The sequence below is a fragment of the Lutjanus erythropterus genome, chromosome 5 (genome assembly GCF_056507025.1).
Source record: "Lutjanus erythropterus isolate fLutEry1 chromosome 5, fLutEry1.hap2, whole genome shotgun sequence".
Lineage (NCBI taxonomy): Eukaryota > Metazoa > Chordata > Actinopteri > Lutjaniformes > Lutjanidae > Lutjanus > Lutjanus erythropterus.
The window spans coordinates 25,708,033-25,727,837 of record NC_139321.1 but is presented as its reverse complement, the minus strand read 5'-3'; the positions used below and the strand labels follow the sequence as shown (position 1 = coordinate 25,727,837).

The 19,805-nt window shown below is 39.7% G+C and overlaps 1 protein-coding gene across 2 annotated transcripts; it reads right to left on the bottom strand.

Annotated features, from left to right (window-relative positions):
* Positions 1-13: 13 nt before the first annotated feature.
* LOC146327015 (SLAIN motif-containing protein-like) lies at positions 14-18,164 on the bottom strand. Of its 2 annotated transcripts, XM_084719390.1 has the most exons (9): positions 17,877-18,161; positions 15,568-16,250; positions 10,640-10,776; positions 8,318-8,440; positions 5,173-5,313; positions 4,216-4,545; positions 3,938-4,081; positions 1,718-2,006; positions 14-1,054 (listed from the first exon to the last, which is right to left on the bottom strand). In XM_084719390.1, exons 2-9 carry the CDS (start codon positions 16,239-16,241, stop codon positions 1,000-1,002), a joined length of 1,893 nt encoding a protein of 630 aa, XP_084575516.1. In that variant the 5' UTR covers positions 16,242-16,250; positions 17,877-18,161; the 3' UTR covers positions 14-999. The 2 variants fall into 2 exon arrangements, with proteins under 2 accessions (XP_084575516.1, XP_084575517.1); XM_084719391.1 differs by lacking the exon at positions 3,938-4,081 and having other exon boundaries at positions 17,877-18,164.
* Between the last annotated feature and the right edge of the window lie 1,641 nt (positions 18,165-19,805).

Here is a 19,805-nt window from a genome sequence, read left to right as displayed (position 1 = left end):
ACAAATGCTACAGTTATAGTTTCAGGGTAGACTTTATTATCCTTTTTCATTACAGCTCCTAATTTTCAGAGGCACTCTTCATGAGGGTGCATAGCTGTCTAAGGCACATGGCCTTCGTGCATAAACATTTTCTTTATTACAGTGGTATCCAAAAGCAAACACTCAAATCCATCTCTTAGATATGCAGTAAAAATGCCTGGAAAAGACTGTACCATAACAGTACCTTTAATGAATCAAGATTACTCATTAGAAAGAGTGTTGCAGCTGAAATGCACCTTGGCACAAACCATATTTTTCCATTTTTGTATTATTTATAAGGGCAGTGTGGTTTACAGGAGTTGCATTGCTGTGTAATCAAAGAGTAAAACACAAATACAACACAAATCTAATGATAATTTCACAATGAACCAATCAGACATTCATAAATTCACACAGAGATCTTTGTGGGACACATGGAAAATTTGTCATATTGCAGTTACATAATGTTGAAAAGGCTGTAAGGGATAAGGAAAAACAACAAAACCAAGCATGCAACACTCAGCACCTTCATCTAGTAGGAATTCACACAGAAAATAATGAACAGACCAGCAATAACTTCATTTAAATTGTCTTCATATCAATTACATCAGAACAGTAATACAACCCATAGTATTCCAGCAGTTCCTCACAATTAACCATAGAAAAATAAGTAAAATTGACACAAACAAATCTTCTGGAAGCTCTGAGTCGGTCCATATCACAAGTGGAGTGTGCATGTGTGCCTTCATGTCTGCCTACACATCCTCTCTGTGTGGGTTGACAATGTTTCATGCGAGGGAAAGAGATGAGTCTTTAACTACTAATCCAGTGCAGCCCCAGCGCTCCAGTCTGAAATAGGGGGACCGAAAGGTTGTACGACACATCTGTCGTACAGCAGCTGTGTTGTTTGTACTAGGAGAAGTAACAGGGAGAGGTCAGGTGAGCGTTGCAGCAGTGAACATCCTTCATCACTGGCCAGACTCAATAACAACCATCTTTCCAGGATTCATCTGAGATTTTTGTCATGCCCAAAGACCTGTCAATAAAATAGAAAGTTAGTCTTCATTCACACAAGAGACCAAGTATTAATTCGATACTTGGCCTAAAAGACACATTACTTGATATCCAAACATTCCTTAAAGGGATAGTTGAGATTATTTGAAGTTGAGTAGTATGAAGTAATTATCAATAGCCAGTGTATTAGCTACAGCAGATGCTGTTCGGCAACCCCCCCCCCTTTGGAGAAGCAGAGACGAGCACCAGCACAGAAGCGTCACAGTGAACTGCTGTGGACAAGATCAGCAACAAAAGGTATTTTTGGCACTTAAAAAGTACATCATCAAAAAAAAAAAAACATTATCAGTTTAAGTGTACACTACATTTATAATATTTTAACGGCTTTACAGACAGCGTTTTTGACAGGAAACCAATGTTATATAAGCCAAATATTGCACTGAAAATATTCTAAATACAGTGTACACTTAAACTGGTATTAATATTTTTAGGTGGAGCGTTTTTTTGTGGCTACAAAAATTTTGTTGCTGACCCACAGAAGTTCATTGTTCAGCTACTGTGCTAGTGCCCCTCTCTGCTTCTCCTAACTGGGGGTGCATCACAATCTACTATAGGTAATACCTCTTGTTACCCTAAATTATATAATCTGAACTATTCCTCTAGTATCTTTCCATTAAGCACTCACCTCCTTGGAGGCTGTGAAAGTTTACTCCTGGTGGATGCCGATGTCACAGCCTGTCCTCGGCCCACGGCGTGCCCAGTGGACGCTCTCCCAGGTATGTAACCCCCACCATTGGCAGAGCTTGGGGACTGGATCCTGCGGCCCCCTCCTGCAGGTGGTCCTTGGATAACAGGCAGACCCCTAGAAGGCTGACGACCATGTGCCATGGAGCCCACAGGAGTGACAGCCTTGACTGGAGTCCGCATGGAGAGAGGTGACTGGCCGTTGCTACGCAGCCGACTACAAGCCATACCTTGAGCGGAGGAAAGGCACAGACAGTGATATTCTAGAATCTCAACCAGCTACGTCTTTCAGACAAGTTGGGGAATCAAATAAATATTGTTAGTATACACAAACACTAAATCCAAACCCCACTTGCGGCATGTAGAAGTTGTAGGCAAGCTTGGGAGGAGCAGGATTATCACGATACATCTAGAGCAAAATAGTGCAATGATCATGTAGCAGGTGAGTGAAAGGAGGGTTACCGCTACAACACCTCAGGTATGTTGGAGAAGATGAGAGGTCAGGGAAGGAAAAGGGAAAAATTTGGGATGGTTTGAGAAACTCCTTTAAGTAGCTGTGACCCATACATAGTATGAGTTTGTTATAGATGAAGACTTGTGTGGGGAGACTGTCGAGGTTAGATCGATACATCTGTTTTGATATATCATATTTTTTGGGGGAGATAATATCAGTGTGTCAATGTCCTACTGACAATGCATTAAAAAAATAATGTATGAATATTTATTAATGTATTTACAAGTAAGAAAAAATGGTTTGCATATACACACAATTATATACATATGTTTATAGTATTTTGCTGGATGGATTTATTTGGCGAAAAGTATGAAGTGCACATGACACCTGTTTGTATATTGACAGTAGCATTCAGGGCATTTTTGTTTATTCGTTTTATCTGGACATTTACATTTATTTGAACAATATTAAATTATTCTTACTCAAAAGATCTGCAAAATAGTGCCTATTGGCTGCTTAAGTTTAAATAATTACAAGGTACCCTGTGGAGTTTTCTAGCAAATGAATACAATATTTCTGTTTAAAGTTAAAACTCATAGCATATATCTTTAAAAGGCCCTCGCAGCAAACAACCATACATACCTGCAATAGACACTTCATCAATAGCAGTAAGAAAATTGTTCAAAGGTTTCACTTAAATACATTAAATGCAAACGGCCATGAAAGCACATGACAAATGCACCCTGACTCATAAACAGCCCGTCATATCTCCTCACGAGGTAGTAAAAGTGACACACAAAGAGCCAATCATTTAACAGGTGTGTTATTAAGTTGTGCCATCAACATGTGACACTACAACAGAAACAGATTTAATTAGTGCAGGCGGTGTGGAAATAGTTGATAAAATAGGACAGGTCAGCCCAGCAATTTCATTTTATTTATTTGTGTAAATGTATTTATTTTTATGTTTTCTTCATTGTGTTAACAATAAAATAAAAATGGCTCAATCTATCTATCAGAACTGAAGAAGCTTCTTGGATGAGAGGCGAAATGTCTTCAAGAACTCTATCAAGGCCAGTTGCCTATGACAACCCTTACTACGAATACCATGACCTGGATGACTGAGACACGGCTCTATCTCTAAACCCTAATAAGGTCTAAAAAAAACATGTTGATTATATTTCCTTCCTCATGAAACAATTTGCAAGGCCCAAGTTTTGGAAAATTCACTATCACTATCAAAATACTTTATTGATTTCTTATTCTGATTTAAAAAATTTCCAATTTTGAAACCTGCATTTTATCCATGTTTGTTTGCCAGCAGTCGCCTTCTTCGCTGCCTTTGTCGGCACATTGCTGCCATGTGCAGATCAGGGAAAAAGTGTGAAACCACTGCCAAGAATGTGTGTCATGTCACCCACACATGTGCATGCTTGTGTCCCTGTGCTTGTGTAAGACATACGCAAAATGAGGACCTACCTACCAATAAAAATCTACTCCATAGAGCTAGTAGTCAAATATTCCACAGGGTACCTTTAAACAGAATCTTCCTGAATATCGATCAAACCTTACCTGTGGTCATGCAGAGTTGAGGTGGAAGGAGGTTAAGTGGTAGGGTAAGTGACAATACATAGAGCACTACAAGGCAAATGTAGGAGCCACTGTATTACAGGGACGGTGTGGACCAGGTGAGGAGGGTGGGGTTACCTGTGGAGGGGGAGTGAGTCAGGTGGGACATGCGGTTGCCAGAGCTCTGGAGGTTAGCCTCCATGCTGCGGCTGTTTCTGACTGCCTCCAGGGAACGTAGGCTGGTGCGGGGGGCCAGATTAGGCATGCTGTGCCTCAACTCCTCTGGAACCACACATACAGAATACACTTAGCAACAGTACAGTGTGTATCATTACAGCTCTCGAGAAGCTGTGACCGTCACTTGGATCTTCTTGACCTAGCTTATAAACGCTGAGTTATTACTGGTTATAGCCTACCTTCACTCTTGGCAAATTTCAGCAGCTCTGCACTGGGGCCCTGGAGCGATCGCCTGGGTGCTCTTGTGCGTGGGGCCCCCAGTCGGCTGCTGTATTCCTGACCGTGGTTGGAGGTGGAGGGAGACAGGCACCGGGGTGAGCCTAAGGGCGAGGGGGTGAAGCGATGTCGTCGCTGAGGCATGGAGCAGAACTCATCTTCTTCATCTTCCAGGCTGTAACTGTCAAATTCCTGATCGCTGTACGTGCCACCCCGACGCAGGGACTGCAGAGAGGCTGTGGAGCTGCGGCGTGATGCAGATGCTGAGCTGGAGGCGTAATCCTGCCTCAGACCTGATGCCAAAATACAAAGTTTAAAAAGGAAACTGCACAGATTTAAAACAGTCAAAATATCTATCTGATCTACTGAAGTGTAAGAAAATGTTTTCTCTAAGGTTAACTTTGCCAGTTTGGTCTCCTTCATTAGCTTTCACCAGGTTGTCTACATGTACCAGCAAGTTAAAATACAAGTCCCTTTTAGAGTTTCTTAATATAATATAAGGCTAGTTTTCCAAAAAAAACTAAACATTAAATGTAAAAATATAAGTGTACTATTTTAAGCAAATACATACTTTGTCAGTTAAAAAACATTGTTCCTAAAGCAGTCCTGCAAGCAGAATGACATTTTCTATGCTGAAAGTCACTGATATTACCCAAGATTTACTGTACAGGCATTTGGCGCTTGAAGTGAATTTTAGACCACACTCACAAACATTCAAAAAAATTAAAATTTTACACCTTCAAAAACAGAATCTAAGACTATTTAATACTTTTAAGAGCATTCTCAGTAAATGTGAATTTCAGACATTTTAAGACTTAAGGATCTGTAGCCATAAACACATGCATAAACAGTACCTGACTCTTTGGAAACAATTAGACGTGATTTCCAACACATACAATGTGCACGACATTTCTACTCACTCTCTTCCTGTAGGCGAGCCATGATCTGGACATCAGTGAGATCCTGCAGCTTGTAGCCCATAGAGATTGAGTCATCCGATGTGCTGAGCTCGCTGTCTATAGACGACTGTGAGCTCAGGGCTGAATGCATGCTGGTGACACCTGTAAGCACAGTAGGATATCTGTTAAAACAAGGTGCATCTCTTACATGAATGGTAACAATGTTAAGCACAGTTTTTGCAAGTTATTTCCACTTTTGTTGGGGAGAATTCCTTTAAATTCTCAAATATGAGCAGGTACAGAAATGGCCATGTGGTCTGTGTAGCTGATCATGTTTCGTCTCTGTTTTTATTTTGTATTGCAATGTGATTCTGTCGCATGTACAGGAACCACATAAACTAATAACAAGATGTTTTTCATGTGATTACAAGACATTGTTAACATTATTACAATATACAAACTTATTACATTATAACAAGAAATTTTTCTTGTTGCAACAATATTCTGTTTATCTAGTCATATGTATAATGTGATAATTATACATAATATAATAATGTTATAACTTTTCATGTACTATTTATCTTGTTACAACAGGAAACATTTCACATTATAACACCATAACATATATATTGTTATAACATGATGTTAATATAAGTTATCATGTTATAACAATATATATAATGTTATAACAATAAGTAATCACATTATATATATGCTACAAGAAGAAGTAGTAGTTTCCTGTAATAATGTGATAAGTTTATATGTCATTGTATGAAATGAAATTAAATAAAGGCCAGGGGGGGAAAAATAGGAAAAAAGAAACTTCCAGGACCTGCATCAGAATGGTTACAGGGCAGGGCTCTCCCAAAAGGAGGGTGCCACACCTTCATAGTCATTTAAAGCACTAATCATACTACAGCAAGTATTTCAATCTGTCATTTTCAAAACTAAACATTTTGCATGGATATTCCATATGAATAAAAAGTGATTTTTCTCCACAACCACAGGACAAAAACATCACAGGATGATAACTACGTGGGCCTCATATCTGTGAGGCAATCATGGTTTGAAAGCTAAAGTATTGTCTTGATTAATGGGCCCCTTTCACATCATAAAACAAGTATGACAAATGTTAGACCATCATCTGTGCAGTAATGTGGATTAATCACAGAAGATTAGATGCCAACAGGATCCGTCAGACTCTGTTCAGTAGACAGATGACAGGGACCAATTGATCAGGCTCATACAACTGTATTATTGCTTCAAGGTAATTAAGTAGTAGCGCATCATAGTGTTGATGGGAAATGTTTTTTTGTTTTTTTTGATTTGGGAAATACTGAAGAAAAGCAGCTCCATCAGTCACAATCAGCTGGAGGAGGTGTATCAAGTAAAACTCACCCTACCACAGTTAACATACACATAACATTTAATATTTAACAGGTGGATGAGTATTTTACTTGAATTATCAGACCGACTCAGCCAATATTTGAGAACTTAAGGCAGACAAATCTTTGTTTGACAACTATATTTGGCATGTTTAAATGAACACGTCTCTTCACCCTGACTTCACTACAGCCTTGCAGCCTTGTCTGGCAGCATTACTTTAGAAAGGACAGTCTGCTGCTGATGCCCAGGAAAGCTGTATGCAAAGCACCCCCCACCCCCCCACCCCTCCCAGACATGTCTGTCTGACACCGGCCTAACCCTCAGACTGAGACAAACAGGAAATGACAACAGCATCCAGGGGCATTTGGTTACGTAAAAAGTCTGGGATTAGATTGGGACACCACCCACAAGCCAAGCATTTACAAGTTCATGCAAAGATGTGTTATTTACACAGGGTTTTCACAGCAACATCAGCATTGTTGGTCTTTGTATTGTGAGACAATGTGAGGAATAACAAGAGTGCAAAGTAACAACAACCACAACGTAAAGATCACCAGCATTATACATTTCACACAGGTTAGCACTGCTGAACAACTTTAACATATCTTCTTTCCTTCCACTGAAGTATAAACCACATACTTTACATAACTGCTGACCATCTGCCAGACTTGTATCTGACACTAGTGTTACCAATGTGTTTTTTTCTGCCAGGCACACAGTTTTCCCACTCATTTCAATACAACATGAAGATCAGCTCCAGCTAACATGCTAGTGATAGACAATTCATCACAGAGAATATCATGACTGTTTTTTTTTTAAATATATTTTAAATTAATGTATGCGATCGCTGTACAGTGAGGAGGAGGAGTCTGACCAATATATTGTTTGGCTGATATGAGCCTGATTTGGTCCTGTCACAGATATATCGGTTTCAGCATAAGTGTTTTCCGATATGCATTGATAAAAAGAACATTTAATGCAGAAAACAAAGCTTGGGGTCATTCAGTGTTAGCACAATTGGGAACATTTATGAGGAGAAAAAGAGCTGCCAGGCATGTGTAGATATTGATAAGCTATACATATTGTTTCACAACATGCTCAAAATTCACCATATTGGCCACTAAATCAGTAATCAGCGTATTGTTCCCTCTAAAGTCAGCCTCAAAATCCTATATCAATTGGGCTCTATTTCAAAGATCTGTGTTTGTGATCCATTCATGTGCTGTTCATGTTCAATTTATCTGCCACACAAGGACCGACAACAACAACAACCTTTGCAATGCAAGAAGTTACAAATTATATATGTCCTTTCATGACATTTGTATTCACTTTATTTTATTTTTTGACCACATGGTCCTGAATTCACTGCTGTTCCCCAGACAACAATTTATCATATTGGACCTTTCCACAAAAATGAAACTATACATAATGTTCACTGTGATGAATTGCCTTTAAGTTTATTGTTTTTTGTTGTTTTTAATACAGCACTAAAATGAATGATAAACTATGTCTCCTGGTAGAAAGTAGAAAATCATCTATAAACATATGATATATTTTGAAAAATGGTTAACAGTATTGTGCAGTATATGTGACATACAGCAAACTAGGTAACATGCAACAATTCCAGAACAGTCGATTCAGATCCCCAAGAGGACACATTGTTGATACATTAGTGCACACGTATCAACTGACCTACATCCTTACAATAACTGACGTCAGTTCCACTGTTGTGTTGAGCAGAAACTGAGGAGGAGCACAGTGTGTTAATGTCATGCCATACCTGAAGTGCCACAGGTTAGTAGGGATTTGTTAGTTGATTTGTGGTACCCAGGAGAGATCAGGCCTGAGCCTGCCGAGCCTGCCTCTGCTGATGGGCTACTGTACATGTTCCTCCATCGAGATGCTGCAGGGAACAGGAGAGGACACATTAGATATTCTCAGAGAAGACATACACACTATAAAGGGATGAAATTAAGGGGAACACATGAGGAATAGCTAAGTATGGTTGGGATCAATCTAAATGATGTAAACAGCAACGTTTTAATTGTGCAAGCACAATGGCAACTGCAGAGTGATAGGTCTTGGATGCATGGACTGTGTGGGTGTCTCCAAGTGCACCTGCTGTTTTAATTCATGTAGATACAGCAGTGCAAAGTGCAAAAGGGCTGAGTGAAGGTGAATCCCGATTTGAGGGTGTGGTGATTAATGAATAACTAATCTCATTGCTCTGAAAGACCTGAGCCCAACACAGACACACATGACAACAACAGCTCAACATATGAAGACTCTTCATCGCCAGCAGATCATGTTGTTGTTGAAGCCATAACTGTATTTCACAGAGCAAATTTCGACCTCATGTCTTTGAATAGGACACAGCAGTGTGTGCTTCCTAATGCTTTAGAGGAATAAAACATGAGCGGCTGAATTTCTTTTAAAAAATTTGGAAAGGGGGCTGCTAAAGGAGGATTAATGTGTTATGGTAATCTCATGGCTTTCACATAAATAGGCAGAATTCAGAGTTGTAAAGGACTAGCCTGTGTGATTTGCATGTGATTTAATCAAGGTAAACACACTGGATGAGTGTGTGTTATGAACTGAAGGAGAAGCTTTCCATACGGTACAAAGTAGCTGTGCACAACAACAACAAATAAATGCAGACAGATATAATGACATTCCTGCTTTAACCACATAAATTACACATTTTTATACTAAATTAAATTCAGCTATTGGTTGGAGAGTGTTTGATTAAAATGTTGTATTTACATTTTCATTTTTCTATTATTTCTGCACAAGGTATTTAGTTTGGAGGCAAAGCAATGTTCTCAGGCTTCCACCTATTTCACGCTTCTCCACATGTACACTGTGCACCAGGCAACACAACAACATACAGACATCATCACATTCACAAAAAAAAAAAAACAAAAAAAAAAAAACAAAACTGTCAGAGTGCTGCTTGTCCTGGTTGCTGTACTTCCAAAAATAGGGGCCCTAGATGTCAATACAGAATGGAGTTTTACTTAATATTTAGGTGTAGGTGTAAATCATTTCACATAAGAGCTTTGAGATTAAAACATTGCAATATTTGCGTTCATGCAAGGGTTTTATGATTGCAATAATCTGGCAAAATTATATATATCATGATGTACGGTTTACAATTCAATGTAATATGATATACATATATAACAACACTGCAAGTAAGGTGATTGACATAAAAATGTACTTTTTATGCAATTAGAACAGTAAAGATAGAACGCAATCTAGTGGTTGAATATGCAAACACAAAACAACTTGTACAGATCTTTTGAGAACTGATACAATATCACTTAACAAAATATTGTAATACTTCAGTGTATCAATATTTTCTTTAGACCGCTAATTCATATTGTAGCAAACAAAAAATATGGTTATATGGTATATAGGTTATATGTTATAATATGGTTATTTAAACATGTTTTTTAATATGTTTCATGAACCTTTACTGTAACTTTATAGTTTCTGCAGTTTGGACAAAACAAGCTGTCTGCCACCAGGCAGTTTCATGGGCTGGTGCTGCCGTTTAAAAACGAGAGCTGACCTGAGGGGGAAGGTAACCCAACCCTCCATGTAGTCATTCAGCCCTGGTGTGAATAGCTTTGTTGTTCAGGTTCTGCAGTGTGCGGGAAGTACGAGCTGTGAGCAGGATAAATAATAAATGTGGTCTGTTGGATCGGACAAACTTCTGTCCACACATAGAGACGTACACAGCATGTACACACTCCCTCTGGCTTTGTCATACGACTAAAACACGCAGATCTGTGCACACGCACAGTGGAGGTGAGCAGTAAATAAGACCTCAGCACATTCACAGGAGGAGGTAAGACTGTCTCCCTCGGCTGAATTAGGTGCTTAATTTAGGCCAACCACCTCTGAGGCAGCAACATGTGACTCAAAGACCTTCAGATACAAACATTTGTTTCTCATTTAGTATGAAAGCTGTTGTTGTTTAGCATTTGTGATGGACTGAAAGAACATTAATCTTCAGGCCTGGATAGGGAATGAATTAAAATGCAGATTAAAACGTACTTTCGTTGAGGCATTTTAAATGCGTTCATGAAGTGCTTACTCTGATCCAAACGGCTGATCAGGGTCCGACAAGCCATTTCCGTCTCTGGGCTGCGGTGGTCAAGAGCCTGCCGACACCACTTCAGTGGAGACTCAGGGCCTGGATCTGCTACTTGCTTTTTTGGAGACACATACAACCTGAAGAGATGAGGCAGACACGAGGAACACATTATTACCAAGGGAAATGAGAGCAGTGACAAGGAGTAGAAGGGATTGGGAAAGTAATACAGAGATGAGAAAACTGAGGTAGAGAAAAGGCAGGTCAGGGCTAGACACACTAAGCCTAATCTACTTTTTATTAAACATGGTTGTCAGAAGTGCCTCTAACTGCAGAGCAGAAGATTTGAATAAACACAAGCTGCAGATTAGTGTGAACCGCTGGCCTGTAAGGTATGCACTTAATAGTACTGAGCATGCCATGTATAGTGAGAGTGTTTCTCACACGGCTGAGCACAGGCAGAATTAATGCCCAACCGCTGAATAATTTTCCAGCAAAAGGACATGGAAGCAGCAAAGATCCCACATCAAACAACCGAGCAAGTTTTTTTTGTTTAAAATGAATGATGTATTCAGACCAAACAGCGAATGAGCAAATACTTTAAATCCTTATCACAACCTCAAACTGGTTCTTCTCAGATAAACAGACAGTTGCCTCAGCTACATCTGCCTCACACATCAAGCTCACTCCAGTCTACGCACTAATGGGTCATACCCATAGTACATCCACACAGTCGGGTGGAAAAATCTGAAAACACATTTGACTTCTGTCCAAGTCTTAAGACAGCCAAAACAGATAAATTCAAGGTTCCTATGCCTTCTCCAAAATCAATTTCAAGCATTTTCAAGCTTTTCCAGCACCTTACAGCTGTGGTAACTGACATACTTATGCTCAAAATTATTATATCCCATTTCACTTCTCTGTCACATTAAATCATTAAATGTTACTGTGTTATAAACAACTAAAATTGTGTTTTGTGACAGCATTCTACAGAAGGATGACAAATTAAAGGAAAACACAACAAAGTCTAACTGTCGGTTAGCCTCGCACTCACTGCTCCATCAGAGGGCACACACTGACAAAGACCACCAGAACACAATAAACATAGCTACACATGCAGAGCGGCAAGCAAGACTCGAGCGGAGTCGTCTTCATTTTGTGCAAAAGGCAAAAGCGATTAGGCTCTCTGATTATTTTTTTTTTCTTTATCTTAAAGCGGAAAAATTCAGTCCAATAGGAATAACTTATGAAAGTAATGCAACTAGAAGTTCAAGTACTTTCAAGCACTTTATCCAAAATCCATGCACTTCTCACACTTTGAAATCCTGTTGAACGCTGTAATTTCCACCATGGTGGTCACAAAATGTTGCCATCTGACATCAGCACATGACTTGGTGTTTCCGGTGCCTCCTCTGAGATGTGTCCAGCGTTGCCTCAGTGAAGGCAAACAGCCATTAGTTCACCACAGGCTTTGAACTGGTGGTCACATGGGCTGATCCTCTGAGTCAAACACAAAAGGCCCGGACTGACTGGTTCTGGACCAATCAACTACAAATCATCTTCCCATTGGGCAAACACAAAGGGAGCCATTTCCCACTGGAATGAGCAACAATGCAGAGAGCAATATTCAGGTCACACATCCTGCCAGAGAGCACAGCTCCTGTGTGTGTGTGTGTGTGTGTGTGTGTGTGTGTGTGTGTGTGTGTGTGTGTGTGTGTGTGTGTGTGTGTGTGTGTGAGAGGGAGAGGAGCTCCTTCTTACATACACAAACCCTGTGTTTGATGGGGAATAGTGACGTGCACTCTGACTGCATTTGATCCATTCACATTCGAGTTTCGGTCACAGGTTTAACACCTGGTTGTTGCCAGTCACGCAAGACAGGTCTGCAACTGTAGTTCCATTAACATGACTACACACCAGACCTTGTATAAATACTTGTGATATATATTTAATATCTTTTAATTTTACAGTAATTCCATGACAATTTTAATATAAAACCTATTGCAGAAGTGGGAAGTCCGAGAGAAGGCCCACAGTCTCAGACTTTGAAAACCCCTGTCTTGTAGTAATTCTATTGTTATTAACACAAACAGCCACTTTCCAAGTTAAAACTGCAGGTCTGTAGCTCTGATTTTCCACTTACCAACAGTATTTAGAGATCACAGACAAAACCCCCCCAGATTAGAGGAAAATCATTGTTTGATCACTATGTGTGAACTGTTCAAAGATGATCTGCTGGACAGATGTAAGAGCACTGGAGCAAGAATAGCCCAAATATTTCTTTAAAAAAAAAAGAGCAAAAGGTAATTATAAATTAGTAGTTATAAAGCTATAAAGTAGTTCAAACTAGCTCTAACTCCAGCAGCTGCTACAGAAACATGCTGCACACTGATGCTTCAGTATCAATCATCTAATGTAACTTTTTGTGTGCGTTCTCATGACAATAATGTAGTTTGGGGTGCAGACAGATTTGATAGATCTTGTAATGAGTAACCCCCTGTCATTGATCAGTCATGTAGTGAACAAGTCTGACCACAGTTGGCCTGGTAGGGTTGAAACATTGTCGGTCAAGTCTAATAAAGTCCGAGAGCAATACTTCAGAGTGTGGATACCCTGTTTTTTAAATCATGAGATGTTGTCTGCCACTGACAATCTAATTTTGCTCTTATACAGAGTTTATCCTCGAAACCCCACAAGAAGAGCTCGTGCAGTAGCTCTCAGCTCTAGGGCTTTGGTCCCTGTTGCAGTCTGGCCACACAAGGGGGGCCCTCACGTCACATGCTGTCCAATCCCACCCAAAGCAGTTTAGCCATGTGGCAGCATCCAGCCCAGAGCAGAGCAGATCAGATTATGTCGCTGTTAGGATTACTGGATGTTTTGGCTATGATAACCTCACAAAGCACATATGGTATGGCTAATGATGTGAAACTGAAAATAAGTCATGAATGGTCAGGCTGTTAAGCTCCATGGCTCAGCTGCTAAAGTAGCCATCAGGAACGTAATATGGTACCTGTTTGAGGCAGAGCGACGTGCACAGCATAAACAAACACATCTCACCTGATATCTGGCATAAAATTAAGATGGATTATGAGCAATTAGCCCTCTATTATTGCTATTATTTTAGTTATGTTAATTATATTCTGCCAATTAAACTGGAGGAAATGTGCAAAGTTCATCTGGCTGTTTTTAAGCTTCACCCTGACCTGCATTCAAGAATGAACTAATGCAGTTATAGCTTTGTTGATCTTTAGTACATTATGTAACAAGACTAATGGAATGCAAATCTATGAAAGGTCAAGCAAAAAATTAAAATAATCATTATTATAATAATTTTTAGGGATGCATCATAAATATCATGCCAGATAAATTATCTGCTGATAATAGGGAATTTATATTATTTCAATAATGAAATTATAGCCAATAAATATCAGATATAATAATATCTTATTTCACAGATTATACCAAAGCATTTAATTTGAAATCTTATGCATTTTAGCATCAACATTTGAAAAGTCACAACTAGGGCTATCACGAAGGATTATTTTCCTTGTATGTGTCCATCATTTTCGTGATGGATTTAATTTGGTCCATAAAATGTCAGAAAATTGGGTAAATGTTGATCACTGTTTCCCAAAGCTCAAGATGACGTCCTCAAATGTCTGATTTTGTCTACAACCTAAAGATATTCAGATTACTGCCATAAAAGACTTAAGAAACCAGAAAATACTCATATTTGAGAAGCTGAAACCAGTAGCAGTGGACAACTAACTGAGTAACAGACTAATTGTTGCAGCTCTAGTAAGAACCGTTCTTTGTTTTTGTTGTACTAGTTATGTCAGTTAGATATGGTTTAATCACTACATCTGAGCCTTTCTTATCCTCCGGAATGAACTTTTGTGAGTGAAAGTGGAATATCTCATCTGTATCAGCCTTGAGAAGCAGGTAATAATCAGTTATTGTATTGATTGTATTCCTAATAACCCTTGTTGAAACATCTGGTGCATTTAATTAATTCTTTGTTTAGATGCGTGTGAAGGAGAATACAATGGTGTGTGTTCACCATAACTTGCAGAACAGGTAGCAGATAGGTGATGTTTTTTGTTTGCCAAGGCCAGAGGGCTCAGAGTCAAGTTAAAGAGACAGCCAACAGCCTCTCACTTCTGCATTCACATGCCAGCAGCTTCTGAAATTATTCTCTCTGACTGGCCACTCTTTCCTCAATCCAGTGTCTTTCTCTTCTTTTCTTCATCACTGACACCTTATAATGTCGTCTGAATTCTGGTAAATATTAAGAATTGGTAATCAAAGTTTTTGCCACTGTTAACTGCAGTTTCTGCACTGGCAAAAAATATATCTCATTTTACATCTTACTAACCTAATGCTACAGTAGAGTATATAGTCACTGCCCTGTGGGGGAGAAACACACCTTCAAATCAGAGAATAAAACGAAAAAGCACAAGTGACTCATTTGGCTAAGGGACTCCTCTGCCTATACACAGGCCAGCCTAACATGCAGAGTTTACATGTGGCATCCCTATAGTCTATATTGCCAGAAATCAACTTCCCTTGACTCACACGTACTGCTACATATTTTGGATATTAGAGCTGCAACGAATAACTATTAAATGAGCCACTTCTTTGATAAATGTTCAATCGTGTTGAGTCTTTTTTGTTTAAGAGAAAATGTCCAAATTCTCTTATTTCAGCCTCTCAGGGGTGAATATTTGACAGCAAACTGAGTATCTTCTCTGTGGACAAAACAAAACATTTGAGGATGTCACCTGGGGCTTTGTGAAACACTGATCAACACTTTTCATCATTTTCTTTTTGGACCAAAAGAATCTCACATTTGCAGATGTTTAGGCTGGACACACGTGTCCAGTAATTATAGAAATATAGGTTGGATAACCTCAGATAATAATAAAGCATACCAACTGTCTTCGTCCTCTACTTCTGCACACTCATCCTCCAGATCTAGGACATCCACTTCATCCAGTGCTGTTTGGTCCACCCCTGAGTCGCTTTCTGCCAGTGTCTCTGACTCATAACTGTCCTGAGAGGGGCTCTCTGGCGTCTGGCTTTGCCCTCCGGACTGGCCCCCTCCGTTGCTGTAGGTCAAGGTGAGAAAGCTCCCACATGGCCCCTGATCCTCCTCGTCCACCTCCTCCTCTTCGTCCCCTTCATCCAGCCTGCTGGCCCTTGGCAGAGGGGACATCTCTTCACCACTGCTGCTGTCCTGAGGGGGTGACAGCTCAAGGTCTGTGCTGCCCAGCTCACCACTGTGCTCCAACCTGAGGCGGGAGTTGGTTACCCCTTCACAGGTCAGTCTCTCGTTGATGTTGACAGTGGCGGTGAGGTTGCTGTTGTTGCTGGCTCCTCTGTGGATGATGGTCTTCTTGCTCCCCCTGTTGCGCAGGGACTCATTCTGGACCTCCAACCTATGAACAAGCTCCTGCAGCTTTCGGACCTCCTCCAGCTCCACCCCTGCCAGGTCTTGACCCCCCTCCACTTCCTCCTCACACCCAGGATTAGAGCTCTCCATGAGGCCAGTGGGACTGCCATTGCCAGGCTGGGGGACCACGCCAGCACTATCCGGGACCACCATGCTCCTACTCTGTTGAAGGGAAGAGAAATATTAATATTTGGATGATGAGAATACAGAGCAAGTCTGTATAGAAGGTTTCTGCAGGCTTAAACACATTCAGTCAAAGACTTCTGAAGACCTGTGTTTCATGTCTACATTGGCAAAAAGAACAAATGATATTAAGGAAAATTGGAGTGTGAGAATTACTTGCAAAGTAAATGAATATATTTACTTTATTGTATTTTCAGAGTATTAAGACAATGCTCAAATTAGCAAGTAACATTGACAGAAAATATTTTTTTTTACTTCTAGAAGGAGCTATATTTTGATGAAAGGAGATGCCACTTTAGCCCATACACCACATGAGAACATACTAACTCGGTGCACTCTGATTAATTTTATTGGTTTTGTTTCATAGTTGTTAGAGCATGATCAATCCAAATGTTTACCATAAATCAACGCATTTAAAACTGACAATTATGTTAATGCAACTTAATAAAAGAAATGTTACCATCATCATCCAATCCAGTATTTATGAACTTTAAAAAAATGCATTAAAGACATTTTAAGGCCTAAAATTCTAATTATCGGAAATTAGCCTTATTAAGGACCTCCAGAAACTCTGATATATTAATTGCGTATATATTAAGTGATCAGCTACATGTAAATAGTGGTGATTGTTAGCTGAAAACAGCTAGTTAACACACCAGAGACTACCACTAAAAATAATCTACAGACCTTGAATTGAGTAAGAAATATCTTCTTGTTACCAAACTACACCCACCAACTGTATCACTACACAGAAAGAAGTGTGCATCTACTCTTGGATGAGAAATTACAAATCAGCTGAGGAGCACAACATAAATGTTTACATCCCAGCAAAGAGACAAACACAAAGCTCTTGTATGTGAGTAGATGCATGTTTGTTTCTGCACAGTGATATGGTTGGCTTGCAGAAAATAGCTCCTACATTAACCTGCTCACAACAGGATCTGTGGATTTTGTTGAGTAGCCAGGTCACGATTTCTGTTGACACTGCTGTTGAGTTTTCTGAAAAACATATTTTTTGCCCTTTGAGCACCATATGCCATGTGCCATCTACTTTCATTATGTTGGAGAGAAGTCTGTCATCTCTAAGCTCTGCGAGACACACTAACATAATCTAGATGGATAAATAGCTTCACGGGTAAGAGGAAGAATATTTAGTTCTGATTTTAAGGTGAACTGCTCCTTTAAAGCAAATTCATGTTATGTTACTGTACACAGCATTAGTGAATGGCCAGCAATTCAACATCAGCAACAGCAAAATACATGCAGTAAAAATATTTTGTAGCTTACTTCAAACAAGCTTAATTGTGGTCATATTAAGTAGCATGACTATCAACACGTCTCTGGTTTGTTAACTAGCTGGTTTCAGCTAACAATCGCCACTATTTACATGTCGCCGATCACTTTTTGCTCGTTGCTAACTCTGCAACTGCAATTAACTGCCGCTGCAAGAAGCTAGCTGCAAAAGGATGTTGTACACCATCATATCCACCTCTAAGCTCTGGACCTACAGCAGCTACAACACAGTATATCGGTCATATCTATAATTTGAGCTCTCTAGTTATTGTTAGCTCGGTTAGCATGCTGCTACCAACACAACAACCGTACCGGTGTGTAAGCCGTGTTGTCCCAGTTGTCCCAGCGAGCTGGTGACCGAGCTTGCCCGCCACTCGCAGCTCAAACTCCTCTGTGCTCCAGCGACCGCATGGATGAATGAAGCTAATTAACTACAATCAGCCGAAACGAGCTGAAACAGCCTGATAGTGATTGTCAAGGCACCAGGGTAACTCTCAGTGAGCTAGTCCATGTTCTCCATCTGCTACAGCATCACTGGTAGCGCTCACCATATTGCTCGCTGCTAACTAGCTTGTTGATGGACTTTAGTTAGCCCTGTGAACAGACCTGCAGCGGCGGTCGCCCCTCCCCCTACCAACACGGCTTTCCCCCTGTTATCTGGCGCCCTCTATGAAAGAGATGTGGCACTGCAATGATATAATTTTATAGTCTCTTTTGTAGCCACTGGATGTCGCTGTTTACACGATGCTGCAAAACATCACTGCTAAAAGCAAGGAACCCAATAAACGTTTTATCTGCAGTGATAGTGGCAGTCGTTCTTCAACAGATAGACATAAAGAATAAGATAAGATCCAAAATAAATATAAGTAATAGAATTACTATTACTTCGATGTGCAATGTGCAACGGTTAATATGCATGTTCAATATCTCAGTGAAATACAGACTGTTTATATACATGCAAATATACATGCAATAACTGCCTGAATGAGTGCCTAGGACGTCATGGATCAACTGGGAGAGAGCAATCAGAAAAATGGACAAAAACACAACACTCATGTTAAAGTAAGAAGTAACCACAAAATGATTAAAAGAAACATTGAGCTCATGTCTGGTTTCTACTAAAATACGTTTACGCACACAGCAAATTCTGTTTCTCTTAAAGGCCACAGCTGCAGCATCTCTAGCACCCTCTGTTGGGAACGCACAGTCTTAGCTCCTGTCTCTTGAAAGAGACATTGCTGCTGACTTTTTTGAAAGTATTTTTTTCCATGCTATTAGTTCCACAATTTATATTTTACTCACTCCTTTGGACTAGAGTGAAGACAGGAGTATCAGCAGCAAATACCTTGGCAGATAACACTGCAAATAGATTCAACACTACTTTATTAACTGATAGATAAAGACAAAGAAAAGACAAACAATTGTAGTATCACAAAAATCAGAACATATAGAGAGCAGCTGACATGTGTATGTATATGTGTCTGTGTTATAACATAAGAAGGTGATTCTTGTTTTTCTGGTCAATTATTGTGTTGAATATAAGCCGGTCATTTAGGCTCACTTTTATATGTGTGACTTCACTTAGCACAAAAATGCAGCTTACCGTAAATTCGAAGAGGAAAGATATTACGTTGTGGTATTACTAACTGCTGCAACTGACAAATTATATTACACTGTAGTTTATGTGGTGGATGCTTTCCCAATGTGGTTTTCTCAAATTTGTCTCCATTGTCCTAATATTGTTCTGTGTGCTGCATGTTTGTCTCACAATGTTTTTGTAGGACAAGGTGATCTTAAGGAAGTGATGATACTAAAAGTACCTGTCTAACTTGTTTTTGGAGACACAGTAATCATGTGCACTTGTCAGAATGTTGACACAGTGAAATTGAACTTGGGGGTAATAAAAACACAGTGCAGTGCAGTTAATAAGTAGTTTACCTGAGGTAATAAAATTCTGTGCATAAGTCACATGTAGAAATTTTGTTTTACAGTGTAAAGCTTGAGGATGATTTAAAGTCCATCAGTTAGACGTGTTCTCATGTGCTCTTTCTCTTGTTGTCTCTTGTTGTAGTGCGCAGAAAGTCTGATCCTGGAAGATGACTGTAAAAGAAAACACCATGCATGCATCATTTTTTTCACAGATTCACGAAAACTTTCCAATCATTCCCTTAAAAAGTAATTCATTTTTCATTATCTCTAACAGGCATCCATACAAAATAAGGGAAATTGTAAATCTGCAAT

What these genes read in the sequence shown, in the direction of transcription:
- LOC146327015 (XM_084719390.1), bottom strand. Translation starts at nt 16,241, where the DNA reads ATGGTGGTCCCGGATAGTGCTGGCGTGGTCCCCCAGCCTGGCAATGGC. An exon ending in GAAATTTGCCAAGAGTGAAG is followed by an intron (nt 4,082 to 4,215) that starts GTAGGCTATAAC and finishes GTGTGGTTCCAG; the next exon opens with AGGAGTTGAGGCACAGCATG. An exon ending in GACTCACTCCCCCTCCACAG is followed by an intron (nt 2,007 to 3,937) that starts GTAACCCCACCC and finishes CCTCCGCTCAAG; the next exon opens with GTATGGCTTGTAGTCGGCTG.